This window comes from Calidris pugnax, unplaced genomic scaffold (assembly GCF_001431845.1).
Source record: "Calidris pugnax isolate Ruff unplaced genomic scaffold, ASM143184v1 scaffold92, whole genome shotgun sequence".
Lineage (NCBI taxonomy): Eukaryota > Metazoa > Chordata > Aves > Charadriiformes > Scolopacidae > Calidris > Calidris pugnax.
Genome location: NW_015090823.1, coordinates 1,894,283 through 1,922,207, shown reverse-complemented (window position 1 = coordinate 1,922,207; position 27,925 = coordinate 1,894,283). Strand labels below are relative to the sequence as shown.

At 45.5% G+C, this 27,925-nt stretch overlaps 1 protein-coding gene across 1 annotated transcript; it reads right to left on the bottom strand.

The window, feature by feature from the left end:
- Nucleotides 1-183: 183 nt before the first annotated feature.
- On the bottom strand, nucleotides 184-27,513 carry UBASH3B (ubiquitin associated and SH3 domain containing B). Its single transcript, XM_014939974.1, is given in 14 exon segments — nucleotides 184-5,369; nucleotides 6,219-6,328; nucleotides 7,271-7,377; nucleotides 10,319-10,463; nucleotides 11,162-11,254; nucleotides 13,379-13,501; nucleotides 14,049-14,169; nucleotides 14,569-14,704; nucleotides 21,215-21,423; nucleotides 23,597-23,766; nucleotides 25,947-26,145; nucleotides 26,624-26,810; nucleotides 27,396-27,478; nucleotides 27,481-27,513. Coding segments are annotated over 14 exon segments (1,854 nt in total). The 3' UTR covers nucleotides 184-5,231.
- Between the last annotated feature and the right edge of the window lie 412 nt (nucleotides 27,514-27,925).

Sequence of the window (27,925 nt, the reverse complement as noted above, 5' to 3'; positions counted from 1 at the left end):
CCTACACCTTGCTGAAGCCACTGAAAACACTGCTGGGTATTTCTCCCCCTCTGAAGGGGCACTTCATTGAAGGTCTGTGTCAGAATATTTACTCTGCAAAGTCCAACACGCTTGAGGGGAAAATTTAAATAGGAGGGGCAAGGTGTGGGTGCGTGGCATCTTTGTTAAATCATCTATGAGACATTTTTGTCCGACTTTCGAGAAATCCATTTAATGTAATAAGCAAATAAAAATGCAGTGGTTGTTTTAACAGTTGTTAGCACTTGAAACTGAGATTAAAAACAACCAACCAACCCCCCCAAAATAAAAAAATACAGATGTCACAGGTAATTACAGCTATTTTTGGCAATACAATTATTGGTCTTTTTTTAAACAGCAAACATTTTTCTCAAATAAATACAATCTGCTCACACTAAAAAACATAATAAACAGAATGATACAACATGTTTAAAATGGAAAAAAAAAAAGTATCCATTGATAACATCAAGTTTTAAGAGATGTCCACAGAGAGAAACTTCAGAAAATACATTTTAATGGGAAGTAATAGAAAGGAACTGGCTGTGTATTTTCTGTTATGTAGCATGTATGGATCATGAATATTCCCCAGGGAACAAGTATTTGAGGAAGCGGTGAGAAGTAAGTAGCGATTTAGAGTGTATGCAACCAATCACACTTACTGCTTCATTTTTTTTAAAATTCATTCACCATTTAAGACGTGTCTGCTACCACCATCATTTCACATGTATTTTTCAAGTTCAAATGATATCCCCTATGGTTAGGCTTTTTTTTTTTTAAATCAAAACCCATAAACCAAACCTACTAAGGCTCTCTCTCTAAGCGATAGTTTTCATACGGAATTTCGATACTTTTTAAGTTGTGAAGCATCGCAAAGTAATTTCCAGCTCTGGGTTTAAATGAGGGTTAGTTGACTACAACCTAACTCAGCTATCTAGCGTCCCGCTTTTGGAAATGAACACGGATATAGTCAGACACTAAAACTCGCTTTACTTCTGCACGCATTTCTTAAATCAGGACTGGAAGGGCTCAACCTTGCACAGATACAGATCCTCCAAATTCCTCATGACTCAATGGGGGATGGAGGGGAGCAGCCGGTGGGAGGACCAGGCTTTGCGTGGCCTCATCCCAAGCCTGGGGAAATCACAAAAAGTCTTCCTCTCTGTTTCCCCGGGCTCTGGATCAGGCCTTTGTATGGACCCAGAGGGAAAAGTTTACATCCCCTCCTGCCCAATGCAGGAGCCAAGCAGAGAGGCTGAGTTTGTCACCCCCTCCCCATCCTCTGAACTTTTTTCCCCAGGAGCTGTGGTTAGTGCACAGTGAAAGGTGACAGTACCCACGTCCCTGAGATATCGATACCCGGGGGGCTCAGGGCTGTGGATACAAAATAACACTCTGGGAAATAGTGCTCTAGCATCCTTTCGACCCTCTTTGTTTTGCAGAATTGCCGCTTGCGCTGCCTTCACTAATGATAATTCCTGCAGAATGGTGGTGAAAAACCACTTATTTGGTGATGTAAATTATCACTTTCGTAATGAGGGTGACACTAGAAGCTAACACCAGAGGAGAGAAGGAGACTCCTACCCTCAGCTGACCTTTCTGAAACTGTTCAGACTGAGTGAAAAGGGAAATATGTGGGGTATTTTTTCTGAAGTTATGGTCTGGATCCTCCGTTTGCATAAAGAAGCAAAGATCTGTTGATCTGAGTATTTGTACTCACGGAGAACCTGGCTCTGTGCTCAGAGGATTGAAGTATTTGGCTGTAGCTGCCACTGCACTAAATGTAAGGAAAATGCATCAAACTTTAGACCAGGCCCTACATGAACCTAGACAGGCTCCCCCAGGCAGAGCTCAGGGGTTGGGGCACACTGCAGCCCCCTCCCACCCGCTGAGTATCTCAGAGTGTATCTGAGATACAGAGCCCAGTGATAAGGACAAAATCTCGTGATTGAACCTGAAGCTTTTCAAATACCCTGGTTTTGACCTTCTGGTGCCCAAGTGTCATCCCATCAGCTGCTGCTCTGCTAGAATTTGACTCTGCACTTTCATTCTTGGTATTTTTCTAGCCCAACCCTTAAGTTGCAGTTTATGAAAATACTGGATGAACAACTTATTCTTTATTCCTTAACTAGGAAGGGAGGGAAAAATCTAGGAACTGCCATTTGCCTCCTATACCCTAATTAAACTGTCGGGATCTGATGCAGCTCACAGTAAAGGCAAGGAAAAGACTTTCACGCACTTTAGATAGATCAAGTCTAATGTTCTTCTGGGACAAAACACGTTAAATACACACTAATGAGCAGCAATGGAGTGAAAGTGAAGCAGCAATTGCTTTGTATTCTTAACATCTCAATTAAAATTTAAAAGGAACATCTTTTTTCTCCCCCCAGTAAGCCTTATCAACATGAGGGTACTTAACACAAAACCCCTATGAGAAATCAAAATGCTAGAAGAAAATAAGATTTTTCTTTCTGAGGTTCTTGACACCTGAAAAATGTAATTTGAGATAAGACTACAATTGTCAAAATACTTTCCCAAACATCCAAAAATATACTTTTTTTAAAGAAGAGAGCATTTTAACATCTACCTTCTCAAACAGAACACTCTTTTCTGTATTGCTTACTATATGCAAAGATCAGCTAGTACAATATTTGAATTGTGCATTCAGATTTTGTTCTCTCTCTGTTTCATGCTTCTGTCTAAATTAACTCCTTGTAATGTCGCTTAACTGCAGTAGGACCTGAGCAGCCTCCACTATTTTGTACAGGCAATATTTGTTGCCTCAAATTACATCGTGCCGGCCCGTAGAGTGAAATAAAAAGCAGTCCGGAGAATTACACATGCATCAATAACCAAATTAGTTCTGGTGTGATTGTCATCTATTTAGTTTTAAACTCTCTGCAACTTTGCAGTGAGTAAGCATGAAGGAAAACAAGCCAGAAATGCTCTTCAGAATGTCTGTACACAGCCAAAAATAGTTTAAATTAGTTAAAAACTAAAGTGACAGCAGTAGAACTGCACGGGAGCAGTTTCTTCTGTCATCTCATAAGTTATCTCCCTGACTTTTCAGTATACACCCCTGGTATAATAATGCACTTATGAATGGCCTACTGTGTATTACATAGTCATAAATGTATAAATAATGGACTATCGCTATGGATGGTGACAATGTACATATTGCACAGGATGAGCTCTCTGCTGACTCAGACTCTGTGTGGAATCTGGTGTACTTTCCCTGGCAAGCTCAATAAAACCCAGAGACAAAGCTAAGCTAAAATCCCTTAACATTTGTTAAATCACAACTGCCAAGTGTTTGGCCTCGTTCAGGAAGAAGGGATTGCAGTTTATCACTCCTTGTTTGTTGGGACTGCTGAAAAGTGCAGCTCAGTCCTACCCTGCTGAAGGTGAGACCAGTCCTGCCGAAGGCTTGAGAGGTTAAAAGGAATCAAAGCAAAATCAAACTTAGATCTTGCTATGGAAAAGAAGCCTTTGTCAAAGTTGGCCAGCATAAACTTCTGTGCCATACCCACATTTCAAATGAGGATGCTCACGCTTTCTGCAGAGGGAAAGCTGGACAGGAGAGGGGTACCTAGGAAGCTAGAATTTCTCTCCTGGTATTTCTCAACTTGCTTGCGATGGTATTTATGGGAATATTCAAACTTATAGCCCAAACCAAGAAAGGAGTATGCCTAAATCTCTTTCATCCCATTTAAGCATGTTTTTAAGTACCTTCTCAAAGTCAGCCTACGGTGATAAGACCTGTACAAATGTCTGCAGGAACTCTTTGACCCAAGGCTGATGACTTAAGATAATATTAATCTAATAGAAACCTGCTCTGGAGCCAGTTTATACATAAACTATCCACTGTGGTGTTTTCTACATTCTCCTGTGAAGCAGCTGGTATTAGGATCTTGCAGGCTGTTGCACTAGGGGGACAATTCTTATGATTTCAAGGATATTAGCTACAGATGGAAACGCTTCTCTTCCCCTTCTCCCCAAAACATAACCTTTTTCCCGCCAGATAAATAGGATTTTAATAGGCCAAAGCATATTGCTCCTAAATTTAAGTGTACTGTTTTTTCAGCTCTGCTTTGTCTTTATGACAGATGGCACTTAGGAATTAAGGAAAAGGAAGCAAAGCATGCAGCGGCGGCTGAATTTCAGCCCCTTTTTGATTTCATCATTAGCTCCTGAAGACGGCTGCTCACTGCAGAACCTCACCAGGGCTGATGGAAAAGCTCACAGGGGACAGAAAGCCACCACTGTGTAAATGACCAGCACAAAACCCCAGTATAAAAGGGGAAACCCTTTTTCAGACTCTTCTGAAAGGAATTTAAGTGACACAAACACTTTAGGCTGGGTCTCTGCACAAGGGTGGATTTCAATAACCTAAATATAGGAATAAAAAAAACCCACCCAACTTTCTAAATCCTTCAGGTTTGGTTGGAAAAAGCTTATTTCATCTCCACTTAAAATTGGCTGCTCCTAGTCTTTGTTCACAACGGTGCTGTCTTTCAATGTGCAAACTTCCTCTGTAGCCCGAAGTGAAATTCAGAATTTTCTCCTGACGCAGATGAGCGTCAGCCAATCTTTGCACCCACAGTGTGGCCAACACAACCCCTAACACAGTGCTCAAATAGAGGAGAGGGATAATCTGGTGCTGCCCGCAGAGGCAAGGCTGGACTCTCATTTCCACTGGTGACCGTACGCTTTATGGGAGGTGCTGAGAATCTGGGGGTGGTGAGTGAGGGGGGGTGTCTCAATACGTGGTCCTGAGCAAGCCTGCTAATGCTTTGTAAAAATAGTAGTGAAAAAAAAAACCAACCCAGCATCCTGAATGCTCGACTTTTACACAGTGCTAGTTGTTTCTAACGCGGTGCAGAAGGCAGTGAAAGGTACTGGTGTTATCAGAGCTCCGTTCAAGGCGAGGGAATCTACCCGAGCTACTGACTAAACAGAGATTCCCTGCGGTGCAAGAGCTTCAATCTGTATTTTAATATTGTTTTTCCGTCAAATCACTCTCTTTTGTATTTGCCTAGTTGTATATGAGAATCTTTACATGACTGTGGCTGTGTGAGAGATACGCTAGAACAGCTGTTGGTGTGATCCACTGAACATATTATGACTATTTTTCCACTGTCAATAAACACAAGAAAGAAGAGACATTCTCCAACGCTTAGAAAGGCCATGGGTTTTCCTTGCTCGTGTAGCTCTGCCTATTCTTGTAGTAAGGTTTCTCTCCAGTTAAAGCCTCCAGTTGGTCCGTGTGTGAGAGGGAGGATGGGGGGGTCCGTAAGCTGCCAAACACCTGTATCTCCCAGTTCTTCGCACGAACAAAACCCCAAGTACGGAATCTGTGTGAGGAGAGATGGAAATAAAGGCAATGAGCTGGGACAGAGCTGTGCGAGGGGGGAGGTCCCCTAAGGGCTGAAGTCCTGCTGTGCTAACAAAGCATTTCACTGTCTCCTCTCTCTTTCCCTCTCCCCAAAGTCCATCCTTTTCAAAGGATGATTGTAAGACTCAGGTGTGACATGCAAAACACTGGGACAGACTGATTATATACCCTTGTAACCTAGTTTAAATATGGGCCAGTTCAAACCAAAGATGTCCTGCTGGCTGACATGGTCCTGAACCCTGAGGGCCAGCACAGCTACGGAGGAGAAATACGGATTCCAGGCTGGCTCAGGTGTCCTCAGATCAAGTATCAGCTTTGAATATCCCAGAGCGTGGCTGCAAGGCTGGCAATGGGCAATGCCACCTCCTTACCGGGGCTGGAGTAAAGGAAGGAAGGCAGAAGACCCCATTATGTTTTTCAGTCCTTTTCTCTCATGGTTAAGAACTTTGGAGGGAAATGAGAAGGGGAAGTGTAGGGCAGAAGTGCCCTGTTCACTGTGGTGAGGGTGTTTTTGACACTGGAGGGCACTGTGGGAGTCTCTGTACAGCCCCGGGCGTAAAGCAGAGTCACTGCAAACCCATTTGTAGGTGGGCATCTGATCCCGTGCTGTCTCTTACAGAAGTGACATGTTAAGATAAGCCTTTTAAACCAATCTGCCTTATTCTCCTGACTTCTGAAATGGGTGAAACTCTGTAATAGGTGGAATGATCAGAGGAGAGGAACAAACTGTCCTCTGCCTGGTTAAGCAGATTGCACATTTCTTTTCTCTTTGGAAAGCCAGGGAGCTTTACTCCTTGGCAGTAATTACCTTTCGGACCATCTGTACAAAGTCCTTGGAGTTCTGCGGCGAGAGCCCTTGGAGCTGGCAGGTACAAGCCTCCAGGGAGGACGCGTGTGCCACGATCAGGATGTTATTTCCTGAAATAGAGTGAGAAACGCAGGCTGAGGAGGGAGAAGCAGCCAGCTTTAGGGACTGGTGCCCCAGATCAAGCAGACCATTTCAAGTGTTCAAAACGGGTTCGGTTTATCATATAATAACACATTAAACTATATGCATTAGGGGGAAAAAAGCATGGTTTATGAGCATATTTAGAGCATTTCTCAATTTTCAGGGTAATGGTTAACTCTGTGCTACTTAGTTTTAAAATGGCTTTCTGAAGAAAACAAGAATTCTGGAGAGATTTAAGCTGTCTTGTAAAGTAAATGCTTTTCTCGTACCCCGAAATTAATTCTGATTAAAGCAAGCACTTTAATTTCAGTTGCTGGTTTTCCACAGTGATAGCTTTAGATTTCCATTTCTAAGATCCTTTACAACCAATGCCACACTGTGCTATTGAGCTTTGTGTGCAAACTATTAAAATAAAAGCTTACAATGTAGAGAATGGTCAGTGAAATGAAATGAATGAAATCACCTGAACTTAGGAACATCCTATTTCTATACTGTGAATGAAAAATAAAAGGTAGGGATTTTTTTTTATTTCAATATTGTGTTTGGAGAAATGTTCTACAGCCTTTATGGGTAATATATTTCAGGAGAGTAGCTCAGATGGGGGATTGGAGATGCCCCATCTGATGCTGGTAACAGACAGCAGAGTGGAAATTGCTTATGTATTCCCTTGAGAAACAGCTTGCATTAGGTAGGGACCCCTAAAATACTTCTGCTCATTAAGTTTTCTTGTAAGCTGAGAGTATCTGAACTCATAGTCCTGACACATCCAGGAGTTTCCAGTGTCTCTGGGAGAGGGGATGAGGGATTCAGGTATGGGGGTTCACTCCTTGCAGGGGGAAGGACTGGTCAGGAATACTAGCATTCACACCCCAGAGAGCCTGTCTGTTTTTCACCCTCTCTGCAGGACTTACCTTTGCCTTTACATTCACTGATGATTTCTTTTGTGACTTGGTAGCTTCTACTTATGTATGTGTCATAAGATTCGGAAACCACTAACTTGCTGACAGGAATATGAGGTCTGTGAGCACAAAAACAAATACGGTGAATTTGAAGAAGTGCTAAAGTTTTAAGTGCAAGTTATGATCTGCAAGGATCTGTTTCTTTAACTCTTCTAATTCCCCAAGTCCCCAGAACTGCATCTTGTGTCAGGACCACTACGGTGATTTTTAAACTTTGAGCCTGAGAGATTTTTACTATTCCTGCACGAAGATATTTCACTTAGCTGGGGAAAATGGTAATTGCATCCTCTGATGTGGACCAGTTGGTGGAGGCAGCATCCGACACACTGATTATACTTGTGTGATTTTTGCAATGGCACACAGCGATACCAATGGCACTTTGTGTTTACTTATTTCTCTGCCCTTTGATGGGCAGATTCCAGGGCTCACCCACCCACGTAAAGTTAGTGAGTGGCAGGAGAACAAGATCTGCACCCCGCAGGAGTGGGTGAGCAGGAGGGGACGGCGGGACAAGGACGGTGTCGACGCAGCCGCCTGCAGACAGACGGTGCCAGCAGGTGACAGGGTGACAAGCCATCGCCCGAGCTGTCCTTGCCAGACTGAGATCTGCACCGTGCTACCACGGCTTCCAGCTCAGAGGCTGGGCTGGCAACATCTGTGTCTGTCCGTGGAGACCGGGCAGGTCCAAGGAGAGACACAGAGCGTGGGGGAGGCAGATGCTGGCTCTCTTCAGTGCTCAAGGCTTTGATGGTGAAGGGCAGAGGCAAACTGCTGCTTTGGCCATCTGTGAAGCTGCGCTGCTGGGAAATGCCTGGAATTAGCTGGCCTCCTCCAGGGCCAGGGCATTTCAGTGAATTGCCTGGTGGGACTCAGGCCAATGGTATCAGCTGGAGTAGGTGGATGTGCACAGAGAAGCAAGGGATAGAAGCAGAAGGCTGTGTTCTCCTGCTCTGGTGCAAGGAAGAGAATTAAATTTTCCCTCCATCCAGTATTCTGATCTATCTACAGGAATTACCCTTGTGAGAGGAGACAGAGAGCACCAGGAGGGCTGTCTCCCAGTCCCCCAACACTTGACCACACGAGAGCAGGCTCTTTTCTCATGCTGAGAATATTCATTATGGCCTTCCCAGAAGGCATGTGTTTTCTGAAGCAGAGGCTCTCCTGTGGTCCAGCTGCTCTGCTGAGTGTTAGCCATGTGATACCCTTTCAGGGATAAATACAGTGTAAGGACTTCTATTTAGATACCCACAGAGTGTTGGAATTTTAGCTGCAGACTGGAAGGATTCAATACAAAATGCTTTTTGGTTATAATTAGGTCTGAAAAAAAATGAGGGTTTTTTTCCTTTACGTTTTTCTTCTTTTTTTTTCTTTTTAATGTTTCAACTGCTTCTTCCACTTGAGGGTTCTTAAACACACGGGTGCACTGAGACACCGGCAAATGCTAGTGTTTCTGGTGATACCGTAAACCACAAAAGCCCAGCCACAATGTATTTGTCACCAAGCCCATGTAGATGGAACTCGTGTGTATGCATACAATGTGTGTATTATAAATGTTTTGTTTTTATCTGAGATTGCTCAGCTGGTGATCAGGCTCACAGTGAGGCAGAAAGTCCTAGTCTCTACAAGAAGTCATAGCGATACAAGTATTTCAGCAGTGGAGCACTGGAACTGTGTGACCTTTCTAGGGTTTCCTTCTTTCTGGGAGCTCTTTGAGTCTGGCTTGTATAAATGAATCACAAATTTGAGAGTAGGAAGCCTGGACAGATCATCTTGTCAATTCTTTGCTGCATGACTATTTCTGCTGGGTTTTATTTAGCTTTTCTCTTGGCAGCTTAGAGTAAAAAGCCTTTGTGGGTTAGGCTGGAGGGCACCATGGCTGCGATGCTTTGCTGGGGGGGAGTCAGAGGAGTCTTGAGTTTTCCTCCAGACCCTGGCTCCAGGTTGTCCCCAGCAGCCCCCCGCTGTTTGCTGGCAAAGATGCTGGGAATGCAGAGGCAGGGCCATGTGGCTGGATAAAAGGAAAGCAGCAGAGGCTGGCAGCATGGGGGTGAGTTTGGGATGTGGGCCCTAAGCAGGCACCAGGAGAGGTCTGTGTGGCTGCAGGGGTGGCTGGCAAAGATGCCGAGCTCTGGGAAGGTCAGCTGTGGGCTTTTGGAGCGGCTGTCAGGGCCCCTGAAAGCCCAGTGAATTATCTTTGCGTTTCTCTTTTCTGCAAAGTGGGAGGAAAGATCAGTGATGCTTATCCATTTGCCATTCAAATGCTTTTTAACCAGGTGTTTACTTTGTTTGCTCTCACCAGCTGTTTTTGGGTTGAATACCATGAAAATGTGAGTCAGAAACCTGCAATTTTTTCCACTAAAAACTTTCAGATGTAATTGCTGAGAAGTGATAAAAGCTTTGGGTTTAGCTCTGATAGAAAAACTCTGAATTTTGATGTCACAGGAGACCCTGAATTCCTGACAGATGTAAACATGTTCCCCAGGGTGATGCAAAACTTAACAATTAAGATCCATCACCATGTTAATCATAATAGAGAGACAGACAAGCTGTTTCCTCTGGGGAAGGGAAGGGTGGGTGCCAATAAGCCCAGGATCCAGTTCAGTCTGTGAACATGATGATCAGGGAACTGAGTCAGCACAACAAGTTCTATTAGCTGAACCAAAATTCCCAAGTTTTAGGAAAACGGTTAAACCAAACAAAAATACTTTTGAGGGTTTCCTGGACACCTGAGAGATGCCCAGGATAGAAGGAGTACTGGATAGAAGACCTCTATGATCAGTAATATAACTGAACCTTGAGGGTGATCTGGGAAATTTGGTTTATAATAAGCCATTCTTAGGTCATGTTCAACGCAGCCGCCTCGAGCCTGCTCTAAATTTGTTCTGGGAGCCTCAGCAGCTCTTCCAGTCACTGCTTAAATTGAAAATCTCAGCAGAGTGTTGCACTTCAAAAACAAAGCCAAAAAGCAATGCAAGGCCCTCTCCCCCCTCTTTCTGCTACCTGTAGGTTGTATCAACGCTTAGAGTAGCTGCAGCTAAATCCACGGGGGGTATCCAGGCAGGTAGTGTGTTCCCAGAGACCCACTTGGTCCACTCAAACAAGCCCGGCTCTATTCGAATTTTCAGGTTGTTCTCTTGTTGCATACCTGGAACAGGGAGAAAGGAGACCAGATGTGATGGGAGGTAGCTGGGGAGGAAAGCAGCCAGACTCTGCAGCTTTACGTCTGACTGTAAATTATATTATTTTTTAAGTTGTCAATTGATTAATAGTAGCTATGAAAGATGAAGTATTTGATATATCTACTTGGTGTATGATATGCCAAGGAACGTAAACCTCTGGCTGGCAGCTAGATGCAATATACTGAACCGTGGCGTGACTGTATTTTGGAGCTTTTTTCTGACTCTTTCCAATGCCAGGGCGTCTTATTCCTCTATCACTATTTCATTCCCAGTTTCTGGAGTGAATGACTCTTCCTGAGGGTAGCAAGTTTCTTGCTGGTAGCAATTGTGGTGGGAGCACAAAGCAATGAGCAGCTGCAGGAACGCAGGGGATGCTGAGCTGGAGATGACCACCCACCCCAAACCCACATCTGACTTCTGCAGGGGAGGCAATAACCTCCACCCTGACTGGCAGCTGGTGTTGGGGCCAGCATTTGCCTAAGCAGTCGTCACACCATGCAATTAGAGAAGGGCTCTACTGAGAAGTATACTCCCATGGATATAATCATCAGCCTGAATCACCATTTATGTGGGTCTCCCATGCCAGGCTCCCTTTTATCTGGTTGGCAGTGTTTTTCCCAGAAAGTGAGGAGAATGCAGCCTTTCCTGCCCGTTGGGTTCTTACCTTTCAGGATGTTGTGTGCTGTCTGTACACACCGTAGGGATGGGGAGCTGTAGATGTAGTCTACGATGGTATTCGTTTCTAGCAAGGCTTCACCTGGAAGCAAGTTTCAACACCCGTGAATAAACCCAGGCAAATGGCATTGTCACGGCCCCAGCAGCGTGCAGGGGATCTGCCACCCAGCAAGGAGCTAAAGCAGCTTTCATGCTGCACTGTTTCTGGTTGGGGAAATATGTGTACCCATCGTATTTGGTCTCAGCAGTGTGTTGGGCGCTGTGATGTGCACAGTTGTGGAGCTGGGATACGTTTTTCTGTGTGTGTTGCTCCTTGTGCATCTAGGTACTTAACCCGTATGCAAAGAAATCACAGCAGCTTTTGCTCAGTTTCTGCTTCTCTTGGATTTAGCCAAAAAAGCAAACAGCGTGCTGAGAAAAATTGTAGAGAGCTTGAGTTTAATTTCATTTCATTTATAAGCCGTAAATCAGAATGATTCGACTTAACTCAAACCCAACTTAATTCAATTGGCTTGATTCTTTGCTAGTATAAATTACCATTTCATTACACAGGTGGAAGATCACTGAAAATGAGATAAGAATCAGCTCCACTATTAGGGTTATTAATATTCTTGCAATGCCCAAGGGAACCAAACGAGAACAGGAATCTGCTCAGCATTGCACAGACTTGTAGTAAGAGTTATATTTTCGTTATATTTGAAGAGGCAGGACAAAGAAGAGGGAGCAAGAAGGGGTTATTAACCTTGGCTTCATATGTTTAATGACGGCTGTAACCGTGTCAAACCGATCTATAAATCTCTTGAGAGAAGTGGGGTAATTTAGAAGGAGCGGCACATCTAACAGCCCTCCGTCACGGGGATGCTTTATTCGTCGGAGGAATTACGGCTGCGGCGATGGTCAAGGTCGAGCCGGTGGGGCTGTGGCTGCAGATGGCTGGAACGCCGCAGCCGCGCCGGCAGGTTGGTGGCGTCTGGGTCACGTATGCACTTACGTACTCGGGCTCGTTTAATGATACCAGCAAAGTGTGCTGTGATTGCTCCCAGATTCGCCTTCTGGTACGTGCATATTGCGAACCCCGATGCCATGTGGCCGGGAGTCTGAGCATCCTGCTGTTGTACACTGATTTATTTTTGTTTAAAAAGCAAGTATAATTTTAGCTGCCCTAGTTTGAATGCGACCAACCCAAAGTAGTCTAAAGGACAGGCTGAGAGAGCTGGGGTTGTTCAGCCTGGAGAAGAGAAGGCTCCGGGGAGACCTCATAACGGCCTTTCAGTCCCTGAAAGGAGCCTACAGAAGAGCCGGAGAGGGACTCTTTACAAAGAAGAGTAGCGACAGGACAAGGGGCAATGGTTTTAAGCTGGTGGAGGGGAGATTTAGGTTAGATACTAGGAAGAAATTCTTTACAGTGAGGGTGGTGAGGCACTGGAACAGCTTGCCCAGGGAGGTCGTGGATGCCCCATCCCTGGAGGTGTTCAAGGCCAGGCTGGATGGCTATTTGAGCAACCTGGTCTAGTGGGAGGTGTCCCTGCCCATGGCAGGGGGATTGGAACTAGATGATCTTTAAGGTCCCTTCCAACCCAAACTATTCTATGATTCTATGATTCTATGATTTGAATTTGAGAAAATGCTCTAAGTACTGCTCTCCGAAGCTCATGTCTTTAAGGGGCTGGGCTCCTCTAATCACAGTGCTCAATATGTGCTCTTTGACTACAGAATAATTTTCTGTCTATACACAAACCAAAAGGCTCAGAAATCAGGGACAAGGATGGCGAGTGGGAGAACACTGGAAATAGTTTGGACTGTGCTTTTGCCAAATAAACATAAAGCCAGACGGGCTGATAAAATTATATTGGTGTAGCACACCGCAGATCAAAATTTAAGATTGTCAAATCAAGGAAAATGCATATGTGGTGTGAGGTGACCATCACGCTGCTGTGTTTCTCACCAACATTGCTAATAACAGCGTCTTCCAGTGCGGCACGTTTAGGGTGCAGTAGGGAATGCTGATGGCTCTGCTTTCATACCACATGCTGCTTTTTGGGCTTGATCTTTTCTTCAGCTGCAGCGGCTGAAGGAGACAAGTTTTCCTTTGAACGAGGGGGCTTGCCAGGGAAGGTGAAGGGACTTTGCAAAGGAGCTTGAAATGTTTAAATCCTGTTAGTTGAGGGCTTCCCGGGCAAGCTCTCCTCTGCTGAGGGCCACTTACCAACCAGCCTTGCCTGCGTACAGCCCAGCACGGTGATTGGCGCGTCTTTTTCATAATCCCTGAAACCGCCGCTTCTTTGAGGTAAGCTGTGAGGCATATTCAGGTTACTGCGCATATACCTTCCTGCGAGGGAAAGGTTAGAAGCAGTTGCTGGAATTATTTGAGCGGCAGAGAGCGTCACCCCTGTTTCTACCCTCTTTCACCATAACCCCCGCACCTTGCAGGCGCTGCCTAGACCCGGCTGCTGAGCAGTTTTTTCCCTGTAAAACTATCAGGAATCTGAGAAAATGAAGTAGCGGTTCAAAATAAGCAGAGAAGGTTTCTAATGTTTTTAAAGGTATCTTTAGGAAAGATTTCATGCCCCAAAGGAAAGTAATTTCCATCCTACAACAAATGAAACTTCGAATGTGACACTTCTACAGGAGACTGAAGTGTCAGAGCTCTTAAAACATAATTTAGAAAGAAGGTAGTTGTAAAATCACTTTTTTTCCCCAGTGATTTTGGCCACATGATACTGGCATTTATTTTAATTGAAAAAAAGACTTTTGATATATTCCTGCTCAGCTCTAATGCCAGCAGTGCCTGAAGTTAGAGTCTGTTAACTGAGAGTTGTTGCTCTCCTTCCTTCATCTAAACACAGAGCCCCAGGGACCCGCGGGACCCAACTCACCTTTGGCATCAAAACACTGCGACAACCAGTACTTCCCAAAAACGACATCCATCCTTTCCCCGTGTCTGCAGACAAACAGGCAGCGTTTCTGAGGCCCTGGCTGGCTGGTTATTCTCAGGGGCTGAAAGAAAAATTACAGGATGTTTGGCCTTCATCAAAGTGCAAGGGTTTTTCTCAGAGCTGATTTACTAACGAGAGTCAGGACCAGGTCCCTTTTGCTTTACCCTCGTGTAAATGTGGGTACAGGAAGCTCTTCTGAAGTTGGTAAATTTATGCTGGTATAAAGCTGCTAAAGTGAGCAGAGGATGGGGCCCTGCTGCCCCATGCTAAGAGCAGGTTTGGGGCCAGTGATGTCTTCCATGCCTGTGGTTAATTGTGTCATTCAAAAGGTTGTAGAGAACTTCAACTTCTGATGCGGGCAGTGAAAGGAGACCAGAGGGTAAGTTGCTGGGGAAAACCCAGTTACTGGAAAGTTGCCATTAGAACTGTGTGTGATTTATATGTGTGTGTGGGTCCCTACCTGCACGTTCTGGCAGATGATAGTGAGTGGCCCCGCGTCCCCTGGTCCTTGGTCTTCCTGCTGTCTTCTTTCCAGAGCTCCGTCAGTAAAGGCTTGGAGGGACGGGGAAGACGTTGTATTCAGAATTGAGTAGGACCTGCCAAAAATAGAAAGATGTTGGCTTTGGGAACGCTTAGGACTTCGTGTGCTCAGGCTGCAGTAAAGACATTTCTGTAGTTTTCAGGAACTGATGATAATTACTGTTGTCATGTTATTAGATTATTATTTGTATTTTAGTGCTGCCTGGAGAGCACCTTGCTAGGTGATGTATACACATGAAGAGACAAATCCCATCTCAACAGGCTGTTTCCTTAGAAACAGTTTCACAGAACAACAGTTCCCAAACTTTCGTCTGCAAGGTTCTGTCAGCCCTCAAATATTCTCATGGTGAATGCCAAGACCTTCCTCACAGCCACAGGATGCTCACTAACATCATCTGGGAACCAGCTGCCCATTACTTACTATGGTTTTGTGGACCAAAGTTGGGAAACTAATGGCTACAGGGAGTTTTTGCTCACCTTTGTAGCATAAGCTATTGCTTCAGTAGAAAGCTGGAGCACAGCCCTGCCTCTCATGCTGAGCAGTTTTTAGGGTTCCTGCACACAAAATAGCTTGTATCCCCTGGTAGGGACATAGCATAGTCAGTCTGGGTTGTTATTTCTACATTTTTCAGTGCTGTCTATTCCGTTTTCCATCTATAGTGGGAATTTATTCTCACCAGTGCTTCCTGTTAAGTGTAGCCAAAGGGATATAATAGATCCCGTTCTCCCTTAAGGGACTTATCTAATGATGGTCCCTCTGAATAAAGCTCTTTGACCAAGACCCTCTGGGAATAAACTCTGACAGGCAATTACAGAAGCTGCAGTGACTCTCTGCTGATTGTATGGGTTACGTTTGCTTACTCATTAAAAAAAGACATTGTTAGATGATGTATATGGTCATTTACTTTGACAGAAATAGTTGCCATTGCTTGCACTTTTCAGTGCCTTAAGTATGTCAGAAGTTGCTTCCTGCCTAGCACCTAGTTAGGATAAAATCTCAGAGGGGTTTCATAGCTGTTAAAATAACACCAAGTGCCTCTACCAATAGAACAAAAATAGGTCATCTGCATTTTGTAAAGGACTGATCTTTTGCGAGATGGTATGGTTTGCACCAGTTTAAAAAAGAGAAAAGTACCCCACTGTTGGTCCTGATGTTGGTCCATCTATCTGATGGAATCAGGGTGCAAGGGTCAGACCAAGGTGATGGCTTATTTGGTCAGGTGAAGATGCCATGCAGAGAAGCACTGGCAGGGAAGGGGAGCAGGAGGTGGGAACTCGCCATGCTGGGCACAGCACTGTTGATCCCCATCCAACAGCCATGGTGGGCACAGCCCCCTGGCAGCAGATAACCTCTCCAGCCTCCTGCTCTTACTCTTTGTAGACCTGTAGACCTGACCTTCTAGCATTACCAATTCTCATAACTATTTATTTTATTCATAGTGAGTTCCCAACAAGGGCTGGGCTTGCTCAAAGGAACTGTTCCCTCACTGCCCAAATGCAGGTAGAACATCAGAGGATGCAGGAAACATCTAGAATCATAGAATCATAGAATTGTCTAGGTTGGAAGAGACCCTTGGGATCATCAAGTCCAACCACCTCTGAGTTAGGCACAGTACCACTCTGAGGCACAACAGGGGTGGTGGATCTTAGAGGAGATACATGTAGGCAAGAGAGATTTTGTGAATAAGCCAAGGGAAATTATTACCAGGTGAGACATCATGTCTAACCCTCCTCAAAAAATATGCACGTGATACATTGCAGGCAGAAGTACAGTGGCACCACACTTCCAGGTGGCAGGATGAGGACAACTCTGATCCCAAAGCTGCCTGAGTGATTTGCGTGTGCCAAGCCCAGGGCTGCTAAACCCTGAGCAGGGAGCACCAACAGACATATATTGCTGTATTTATTGGTCAGCTTGGAGTGTGGGTGCAGCTAGCACAGATACATCCTCACTGACCCCAAAACTCGAATATCTATATCAGAAGAATCTGGATTTCTTATCTAGGACCCATCTCTGTTGCTGTACAAAGCTAATCTTCAGCCTGAGCTCTCTGCCTTTACTTCTGTGGTGCAGCTTCCAGCCCCTCGTCCTGTCTCAGCCCTTTCCTCCCTTGCCCATATGACAGTCTTTTAAGGACGCTGGCCTGGAGAATGCTAAGGATTTCTTTGGTTACTCCACTTCCCTTTGCCCCCAGGAGCTGCTGCACAATTTCTGAGGCTTTCTTTCTCTTTAAGCCCTTATTAAAAGGCCACGAATGCTTTACTCTCTATTTATAGATGCTAGGATTCACTGCGAATGATGATGAGGCAAAGACATACTATCTTGCTGTGTCTGGAGGAGAGCCACCAGTCTGACTTCAGTGGTATCTCCTTGATGTAGCTGGAAAACAGAAACCACTGAAGCTATTTCAGCTTAGTCATCTTCTAAGCATAGGTCATTGTTTGGAAGCTTTTCCTAAAGGCTTGTGGTTCCTCTGCTTGGCAAACAGGGACTGAAGGCAGACAACAGCATCTACTGTCTTCTGGATGATGCCTTGCCTTCAGTGGTCTGTCAGTGAAACTGTGTGGCCCTGGAGGCAACGTCCTTCCAGGCAGGGAAGGTCCCTTGAAGAACGTTGGTGCTGCAGCAGAGGGTGGAGAAAGGGTCTCTGTCATGGCCCAGCAGCGCTGGTCCACAGCTCTGTGTAGGAAAAGGCTCCTCTGCCTCATCACTCATCATTGTCTAGAGGAGGGGGATCCCTGGGGAAAACGAACCAGCCATTGTTGCAGAATGGGAGGAAGACAGAGTGGAAAAAAAACCTCCCAAGGTCCAAATATAGCTTGAAAAATTAGGGCTGTTTTTCCTCCCCCTGGTACTTGTGCCAAGTCTTATTTCGCAGGCTTATTAAAGGGGCAAGGAATAGCTTTGGCATCTCACCGGGAGCTGAAATAGACGGCTGTGTAATATGTACAGTGCTTCTACCCATTTTGGGGCAGAGGAGGTGACTATTTCTGGCTCTGCTGGTAATGGAAAAGCAGTGCAGGGAACCATCACAAGTTTTAGCTTTTGGGTGGTGCTGGGTCCACAGATACAAAGATAGCACGCTCGCTGCTGCCATACGTCTTTACATGCACATGCGGTCTTAAATGCTTCTTTTTTGTGGCTTCTGTGGGGCAAGTAAATTCTTGTACCTTCACTGGGCTTCCCACCTCCTCTGGGCTCTGTGCGCTGAGGGTGGAGAGTTTCTTCTTTTGACTGGGTAGCCCACTAATTTTCAGGCATGAAAGGCAACTTAGAAAATACCCTGAAAGGAGTTTGCTGGGGAGCTTTTAAGGTGCATACAGATGTACGTATCTTTAATGCTGGCTCTGTTGTTGGGATTCATTACAAGTAGTTTCAGCTCACCAGTAGTTTCTACTGCCACCAGGAAAGGACTTCCACCTTGGTACCATACAGGGGAAAAAGTATATTGTTTTTAACATACCTATGGCCAGGTCGGCTCGTAGGCTCAGTCAGAGCAGATTCCCTGACACTGATACAAACACAACCAGTTCCTCCCCTAAGGAGGGTCCAGGCCTTGTTTCAGAAAGGGTATTTTTCACTCGCATACCCCTACTGAGGGGATGGCAAGAATGGGTTACACAGACAGGATCTGGGTTGTGTTGTGTGGGATGCTGAAGCAATTAATCTTCAATTATTTTCCAACCTATTGCACTGATCAGAGATCAGATGTTTCTCCTTATTGTTGCCAGCAGGTCCAGTCCTTGGCATGAGAAAAAATCATGCAGGGATGGTGCCACAGCCAGCAAAGAAATGTAGTTTAGGTGTAGGGGAAATCCTTGGGGTTTGCAGAATAGAAGTGATACCATTCCTATTTTTAGTAAAGAGTGAAAGGATTCAGACCTGGAGTCTCTCAAGACACAACCTGGTTTCAGGGGCAGTAACTCTGCCCTGAAGGCAAAGCCTGTTCTCCCCTATTAAATAGATCATCAAGCTTTTCTTCTTAGTGATGGCAGCCTGTTGGTTTGCAGCTGAGGTATGGACCTTACTATAAGGCAGGGACATCTTTACGTTGTATGTTTGTACAGTGTTAGCCAGGAAGGTCTGTGTCACGGGCAGGGCTCTTGAGGCACTATTTGGATATTAGCCTTAATACCCATGTCCTGCAAAGGCCACAGTTCAGCTTCTGCCTCGCTTGAGCAGTGCAACAGGGAAACATTTTTCAGGTGAAATGTGGAGGAACTAGCAAGCTAATTTTGCTGTATGAAAGATTTGATCAAATATCCCAAAATAGCATTTTGCCTGTCATATCTCTTGCGTGGTACAGCCAGGGTGCTGCAGCCTGGAATGAGCTGTATTTTCACGATGATCTCAATAATGCATGATTTTTCACTTGAAGAATGCAGTCTCCTGTGACTAGGAGGGAAAGCACCATGGCCGTTCTTTCTTTCTTTTTCAGGGATGAATAGGACATGGAAGTGTACACAGAGGCAGCACAAACCAGACCCCAGGACCACAGCATCCTTGGTCCAACACCCCAAGCTGGGTCCTATCTCCTGCACCACCGCAGTTCTCCTGCCCTCCCGGTGAGTACTGCCATGCTTATTTTCAGGTCTACGAAATGAAGGTACCCTTCTTTCACCACAAGGATACTAGCATGAATACCATGGCCTAGATGGCAGTGGGGCACATATTTTGTCCTTAGCTTGCTGTATTGTTTTGACCAAATGACATTCTGTAACATAATATTCCCCGTGGGAAGCCGTTGTGTAAAACGAGACTGTTTCCGGGTATGTAATAATGGTTTTGATAAATGCTCCATATTGCCTGCTCCAATTCATGATTTATAGTCTTTAGCAATAACCAAGGAAGGGGCATTTCCTTTCTTTGCTTGTCTGGAGGCAGAGGTGCTGGAGTTAAAAAACATTTGGCTTTCCTTTTAGTTGCTGCTGCCATAGGAATTCTTTCCCATGCTGGTTCCTAGGCCTCAAAAGCTTTCCAGGCCTAAGAAACAAAAAAAAAAGCAGAATCCCCTGGAGCAGGCTGCTGCAGTCAGTGTGTGTGGACCTGAGACCATTTTAGCTGGCAAGTTTTAGAGGAAGAAAGGATGGTCTTGCTGGATTGGAGATTGGAGGGTCCTGTCTTCATGCAAACTCTCTGATTGACTTTGCCCGTGTGTCTTGATTTTCATTTCTTTAAGCCCTGGTTGCTGGAGGTTTTTTCTCTCCTTGCAATGAAAGGTTTGATGGGGACAGACTTGGTAGACATAAGTTTGTTCAGTTTCATATGGATGAAAGTCCTTCATTAGTGGTGCTCGTTTCTCAGAGGGCAGGCAAAAAAAGAAGAGATGGTTGTGACAGGAGGGGTAAAAGAGTGATCTCTTGCTATGCTTGTCCCTGCCTGATGGACTTGTGGGGTGAGGAGGACTCAGGGCTCAGGCAGGGCTGGTTTACAGGACAGTGGTTGGTGCAGTCACATCTGGAAGCCAGCCTGCAAGCCACGATTGCCCTGTGCCTGCTCTCCGTCTGTCATTCACCACGTTGCATGTGTTAAGCCTGAAAAGTCACAGGCAAAGAAAAAGACCACTTGCCCCTTTTGCTCTTTGTGTTTCCTGCATTTTGCTTGATTTGAAGAGCTGTTGGATCCGTTTCTATTAAGTGCTGAGTCAGGTCAGTTCCTCTGGCTGTCCCATGCTGACATGGGTTACCGAATGCTTTCCCTTTCTGCTCAGACTCTCTCCCTGCAGATCATGTTTGCCTGCTGAAATCTGAATTACACACTGTGTTTTGCTCTGTATCTCCATCCCCCCCTTGGTAATTAACCTGCTCACTGGCGTGACGGTAGCCAAACCTCTGTACCCACACGGTGCTTAGCAGAGAGGCAGAAGCAGGAACGTGCCTCTCCCCTCTCCTTGTGCTCTTACATACAAAGTACTCCCTATCTCCAGATTTTTCAAAGGTGTTTGGGTGCTTAGAGATGCAGACAGCCTTGCAGCAGTGCCCAGACCCACCCCTCAAGCACTGTTTTTTTATTGCTGTTTAACTAATTCCTGTAAAAATCAAGATGCATAAGGCATAACATTCATTATTCAGAAGGTGAGGTCTGCATTCTTAGTGAAGCCAACGGCAGGCAGGCAAGTAAGTGCTTCTGAAAATCTTGCTAAGTATCTTAAGAAACATTGCTAAGTCCCAAGTCCTTTTCCCCAGGGAATTATATACAGCAAATCTTGCTTCCCAAATTAATGCTCACATTTAAACCTTCCTGATCCTAGTCCCAGCACAGAGGTGTCTACACAGCAGTGGCTCTACAGCAGCCATCTGCTCTGGCTCCGTTCACCAGCAGTGATTCTATGAGTAATAGTTGCTGTAACATTTTAGCTAAATAAATCACCTCGTCCTCTAATCCCAGGCACAGGCAGAGCATCTGCTCTTCCCTTGCTTATGAGATGGAGCTTTGTCTGCTAGTATGTTTCCCCCAAGCAACCTTCTCAGCAGCCCTGGGAGACTCTTCCATGACCCAGGTGAAACCCCAGCTGCTGAGCCCCCTTTTTACAGCGATGGAAACTGGACTGAGCAGCTTTACCTACCCATGAAACACCCAGGTCCCACATTCATCCGCCTTCGTGATGTAATTTTCAGGCAGTAGCCCAGAACAGCCAGTTGCAAGGGAAATGCCATAAATCCAGCCCTCACTTGTACTGGTTTGTTCCACTGGGGACATGAAAATAAAATCCCCTGGAACCAGCTCGAGTTCATCATCATTCTGGGGAGTGTAAGGATAGATCACTTGCAGAGTCTGGGGGGAGAAAGAGAAGGACAAATGAATGAAAGGATTGTTAATGGAAGGGAACCTTGAGCAGAGCAGGGCAGGAGCACTCCCATACTGAACCTTTCACTTTAGGAAAGTGTGAACAGCTCTCCTTGTAATGCAACACTTTTTGCTTTATCCAGGAAAGCTTTACTTTCAGGGAATTCCTTCCACTTCCCAATCTTTGCAGTGGGAAAGCTTTTCTAGGTATTTACTCCTTCTTCCCTCTTTGGGATGGCAATTCCGTTTGTGTCTTTGCTAACCAGGAGGGAAAGGGGAGATGATGTTTTAGGCAAGCAAAAACATGACTGTGTGCTTAAATCTAAGTGCCCTGTTAAAAATTGGACTGAATCCTTATTGGGACCTGGAATTTACACATCTCTAGTGGTTAGTGACCATTTTTGGTTTACCTACTCGTGCTTGATCTGAAAGAGCAGTTCTCCTTGTTGCTGTTGCTTTTGAAGACAAGGCAGAGACACTATTGGGGGGCGTAACAGGTTGGGCTCTGTGACACCTGGCTCTCAAAACCGTTCATGAGAACGCACAGGAAAAAACACAGGTGGTGAGAAATACTGGGATTTGGCCACACTGCTTTCTTTGTATTCCTAACATGAACAGGATTAAGTTAAAAGGTGGGGGACAGATCAGTGAGTGTGATTCTGTAATCTTCTCTTCGCTGGAGCATGAGGAATCCACACGTATTAAATATCTATCAGTAACTTTCCCTGGAAATGGCTACAGCAGTCTCCTGTTTAAAAGGAGAACAAACGTGTGATTGTCCCTGGCCAGGCCTAACTTCTGCAATGGCATCAGGCAAAGAAAAACCATAATCTGCTGAGCAGCTCTGATCTCCTGATGGTGTCAGCCCGTTTGCTCGCTAATCCTCCTAGACTATTTGTGGTATCTTCAAAGGGAGATGGAAACTAGTCACTGTCACCTGATAGCACAAGGCCAAAACTTTCACACATGGCTGCCTGAAGTTCGATATGCAAAGATGTGAGCTGGTTTTCATCAGCAACTCCCTTTGCTATCAGCGGTAGCGTTGACGATGTGCAGCTTCTAAAGGACAAGATGACTCTTTGGATGGGGAAGGAGGCTGTCACGCATGGGAAGCATGGCCTGGGCTGGGTCAGAGCGCCGTGCACGAGAGAATTTAGCTCTCTGGAGGCTTTGGCATCTGTTTACTCTGAGGTGTATTGTGTGCTGGACTAAAATCACTTTTCCCCACTCCGCCACAGGTTTTGTGTGTCTGATTCTGGACAATGCACGTTGGTGGGATTAATCACCTCAGCCTCAGGAGTCTAGTTTGCTGCCTGAGCAGGCACCTTTTGGAGCTTTCCTCCTCCAGAAGTTGATTCATCTCGTCCTGAGATAGACATCTTAGAAGGGTCAGATGACTCACTTTCTGGAGGTGCCTGTTTTTCGCAGACCAGCTCAGACTTAGCGGTCTAACTTGGGGATTTATAGGGAGGTGAGATGAATCTCATGCATGGTTTCTCTATGCACAAGATCCTAGTCTACAAAATAGAATTTATTTATTTATTCTGTATATTGTGTTGGAAAACAACATTATTAAGAGAACTGTTAAGACATTTAGATACTGGAGTTATAGAATCCATAAGAGTAACTGAAGTATATAGGCCATGAGGGTAAATGTTTCTTACGTGATTCAAGTAAATGCTGTGGTTAATAATAATGTCAAGCCCGTTAACAAAAAAATAGATGGTGGTCAGGTTATGATACTGGCCTGGTTCCTGAGAGATCAGACCAGCTTATGTGTAGCTGACAAGGAGAGTCATTGGTAGAATTAATTAATCGAGCAGTACATTGTTCCTGCGAGAAGCAAGAAACGAGGTGGGTGAAGTAGCAAATCTGAGTAAAAAGCAAAAAAAAAGGCAAGATGGTCTGTTGGTTAAGGTGCCTGGTGGGATGGGGGAAATCTACATTCTGGGTGTCCTTGTGGGACCTGAGGCAAATTCCTTAATGTCTGTATAGTCTGTGCTGTGTATTTGTACAACTTTCAGCAGGGGACATGGGTGTCCTCATTCAGCTCGCTGCTCGTGAGCACTCGTGAGCCACAAATGCAGCTAAAACAGCCTGTGACTCTGTTAGGTCCTCTTTTTAAAAATTTTTTGGACCGAAACAAGCTCCAAAAATTTACCTCGTGATTAACGAAGCGTATGTCTCGGGAGAATATCGCAGCGACCCAGTCACAGCCCAGCTTGACATCGATGTTCTGCGCTAACTTCTCCAGCGTGGGCAGGTGGCTGGTCTGGAAGTGATAGGCCAGCGTCACGTGGAGCTGCTTCTTGTGGGGCTCCACGTGAACATCTGCAATGAGAAGATGGCCGTTAACAACAAGCGAGTATCAAGATTAGCAGCTTTTTGAAGGTGTAAGAGTGTCTATCGCGTCTGAACAGGAGCTGGGAGCTTTCAAAGATAGCTTAAGTGGAACAAATTGTAGGCCAGTTTCTGAAAAGCTTACGAAAAGTCAAATGTGAGTTCCCTCTGTATGTTGTACCTTGGATCAAATTATTAACGATCTGTGGTCTGATTCAGTCCTGAGTCACACCAGGGTGGTAGGCAAGGCGTCCTTGCCAAGCTGCCAAAACTCATTTGCATTCAGAAAACAATGGGTTTCTGGATGATGTGATAACCCACTGGGTCTTCTGCCAGAAAAGACACTTTTCCAGGAAAGGGGTGGCCTTTCTATCATCAGCAGATAAGATCTCCCCAAAATTAGCGAGGTAAAAATCATAACTTTTACTTTTCCTCCTCTGTTCCCTCTCCTATAGTAGCAATTACAAATCCATGGAATTTACAGGCTCATGCAAGTTGATTAAATCTTTTCCCTGGACATTAGTTGGGTTACCAGTTTGTCCACTGAGGGTGAGGTATTCCGGAATTGTGGCAACAGACATTCATATGATAATGATTCAAAATGACCCTGCAGAAAAAGAACCTGTATCGGGAAAAGATTCCAGGAAGCAGAAAGGTGAAAGTATGTGCAATATTGGGACTTTTCCAGTACATGTGGAAATCATAGGATATATTGTTTGCATATGATTTATTCTTGCTTATTCAACCAAAAATTGCAATTAAATTTGACTGATTATTCAGTCCAAATTGCAGCTATTCAGAGGGTTGGCTCCAAGAGCCAGCCAGGGGTAGCTTTGCAAGCTCATCCATCTGTTTTTTTGATCAGCAAGAAAAAAATATGCTCTGGATCTCTGAAAAAGCCCCAGAGGCTTTAATGTGATAACCTGACCAAGCTGTGGACTGCAATGCAGCAATTGGCTTCCCCTAAGAAATAAGCAATTTGGTCTGAATTGAAGCAGTCGCAGGGGCAGAAGCTTGCTGGAGGCCACTGATGCTTCCTTCTTCTGTTTTTGGGGTAAGATCTGCCCCTTCTGAGTGTGTTGGTTTGGAGGGTACATCTGTGCTGTGCAGGGGAACGCTTGTACCATTCTCACATGGCTGCAGCAGTCCTTGGACCCACCGAATGTCTGTCTGTGTGTTGTTGGCTTCCAAAATGTGCTTTTGTAAAGATAACACCCATTTCCTCCCTCTTCTAAAGGGAGGAAAAGTTCTAGGTCATTGTCAGGTGAAAGCAACGCATCTCAGAGATGTGATGAACCCATGTCTGTATCTCTTCCTCTGAACCAGGGGCAGAGACTTGTAGCTGTTCTACATGGCGTTATGGGGTGCCTGTCACACTTGGGAACACAGAAGGACTCAGAAGCTGCTGTATCTTGATGCACTTAAACTCCAGGATAAGCCTGTGATAATGAAGGACTAAAGCAGTTGTGTTGTGACTAGTCCAGGCTGAGCACTGCTATGACGGAGGGCGGGAGGATTAGTCAGGGAGCTATTAGAGTGCTCTGATGCTGTTCTGACTTCCAAGTTTGGAGGTAATCGGAGGACACCCAGAGAGCCCCATCAGTAGCAGAGACCCTGGGAGCTCAGGATGCTCTGGTTATTTCCCCCTCCCAGCTCCTGATGGGTTCCCTCCTCTAGAAGCAGCAGAGGACCAGGTGACAGAGCCCGCCCTGCTGGTATGGAGACAAGGCTATTTGAAAAGGTTCTCTCCTAGGTTGCCACCTAGGCCCTGTGTGCATCTCAGAAATGCAGTGAAAAATCAAATACAGCCTTTACACGGCTGAGGAAGGTTTTGTGACAGTGGCTTGAGGCAGCGAGTGGAGCAGGAAATGCTCAGCCTTGCAGACAGAGCATCTATCTGAAAGGTTAAGGAACCACCAAATGTCAACTTCCCTTTCAGGAGATAACACTTGAGACGAAGTGTGAGGTGATCTTTCAACTGAAAAAGCACTGAAACCCAAAGCACCTGATGGGGTGTTCCTGTCAGGCTCTTAGCCCTCAGGCTGCTTTTAAAAATCAGGTATTGGTTTCATGAGCTTCTTTTCTTCATGCTGTCAAAACTTTGGTTCCTGAAAATGCCCAAGCCTTGACTGAGTCCTGAGCTCTTTGAGGCTGCCAGCGTAGTCACTCACCTGCTTTAGAAGCAGCCTCTGCAGCAAAGTCTGCAGCAAACTTCTTGAGGACCTCAGCACTTTCTTCCTTGACAAAAAGCCCGATGAAGTTGGAGGACGTGTAGAGCTCCAAAGGCAGAGGGGCAGGGAATTTGCATTTCCACCGCATCACGGTGGCCTGCAGAGCTTCAGTGAGAGCATCGACCTTGCTGTCCTCGCACTGCCAAAGGAAACGGGACAAGCATTTCTCAGGTGGAGAATCATTCCTTACCCCTTCTCCATGTAGGGAAAGGAAAGGCTTGGCTGGGTGGGCGAGTAATACAGTGAGAAAAAGCAAAAGAAAAAGGGATGCTTAGAAATCATCTGCCCCTCCCTTGTCCTCCAAGCAGGATCAGCTATCCCCATGTAACCTTCTTAACCTCTCCTCCCATCTATTCTCATGTTAACGATCACTCCAGATGATGAGAATTTAGTCTTCTGCTGCTGCTCTTCCCTGAAAACAACCCGCTGAAAAACCAATTACCTCCTCAACAAGCCCAGGCATCAGGCAGTTCTGGTAATAACCCCCCCCTGCAACTCCTGAGCACAACCCCTTCTGCAGCGACTGAGCGAAGCGTGTAACGTCTCCAGTCTGGAGCTGGCAAGGACAGCTCATGAATGCATGCATAAAGGCAACGGAACGAGGAGCTCTGGTTTACCATAAAGAACTGGCAAAGGGTGATATGTGGGAAAATGTTGTGAGCTTTGTTCTTCCCACAGATCTGCTTCGACTGCTGCCAGAAATCAGAGAGCTTCTGAGCCAGGGGGCCGGTGGGGCGCAGGTAGAGGACGTACTCCCGGGGCAGGGTGTCATCGAGGAATGGGTCACCCACATGGGAGAACAGCCTGAGAGGGAGAAACAACCGTGAGATGGACAGATAAAGACATATATTTTTTTGAGCAGTATTAGCTTCCCCTGTCCTCACTGCCTTTCGCTCTCCCTTTATGGGAGCAATCAGCTCTGGCAGGTCAGGCAGAGAGGGGCAGTGTCTCACTTGCAGCCCATTACCACTGCTAAGTAATAGAGAAAATTGGGTTTTAGTTTCATCTGAGGCTCTGAAGATCTAACCTGGGTCACTGCTTCTGCCTCTCCAGCTTTCAGTGTACAAAACACAGGGAGGAGAGCACTAGAAATAGCTCAACATCTTTGGAAAGGCAGCTCTCAGTTTTCTGTTTAGGTGCTACGGTGGAGAGACCAGTGGTTCCTTTCTCTCACCTCTTTTTGCTATTACTTGAGATCACAAACTCTCTCAGAAAAGGCTTGTTTCTGGGTTGCTTATTTACACCACTGAAATGATCTCTCTCTAATTTTACTATCGCTTTTCGGATAATGCCCCTGTTTAAACATCCCACATTCTAGTGGCTAAAATCGTAGACATTAAATTCACTAATTTCTTTTGCTCTTTTTAACATTTATTACTTCATACCAACCAGTCGCATGCTGCTTGAACGCTTCTTCCACCTGTCGATGCCAGTGCTTTTTGCCTGAAGAGAGAAGAAAATAAAAAGAGCATTTCAGTGATGCTGGATTATATGGCAATAGTCGCATCTATTGCTTGAACCCCCTTGCTGGGGAAGGGCTGTAACGGTGTGTTTAGAAACCCGTGGGATGCTCTTTCCCCGCTGATTCCCTCAGCCCCGGGGATTTCTTTCGGACGTGTTGCCTGTCAAATTGTCTGAGGGGCAAAGTCATGCAGCCAGTTCAGAGCATGAGATATGGACCTTTGGGTTTTCCCCGCTCAGCCTGGTGCTTTTCTGGAGAGTGAAGCACCAGCTGTTGGCATTTAATGACCTTTTTGCTGGTCATTTGCTCAGCTTGAAAATCGAAAGGTGTCTATAAGTGCAGAAATTGCAATAACACCGAGGACAAGACAAATTCAACTGCCACCAGGGGGCACAAACCAGAGATTTTTCAGGTTACAATAACCTGCCAAAATTTGCTAGCTCCCTTCAGTCCTTGC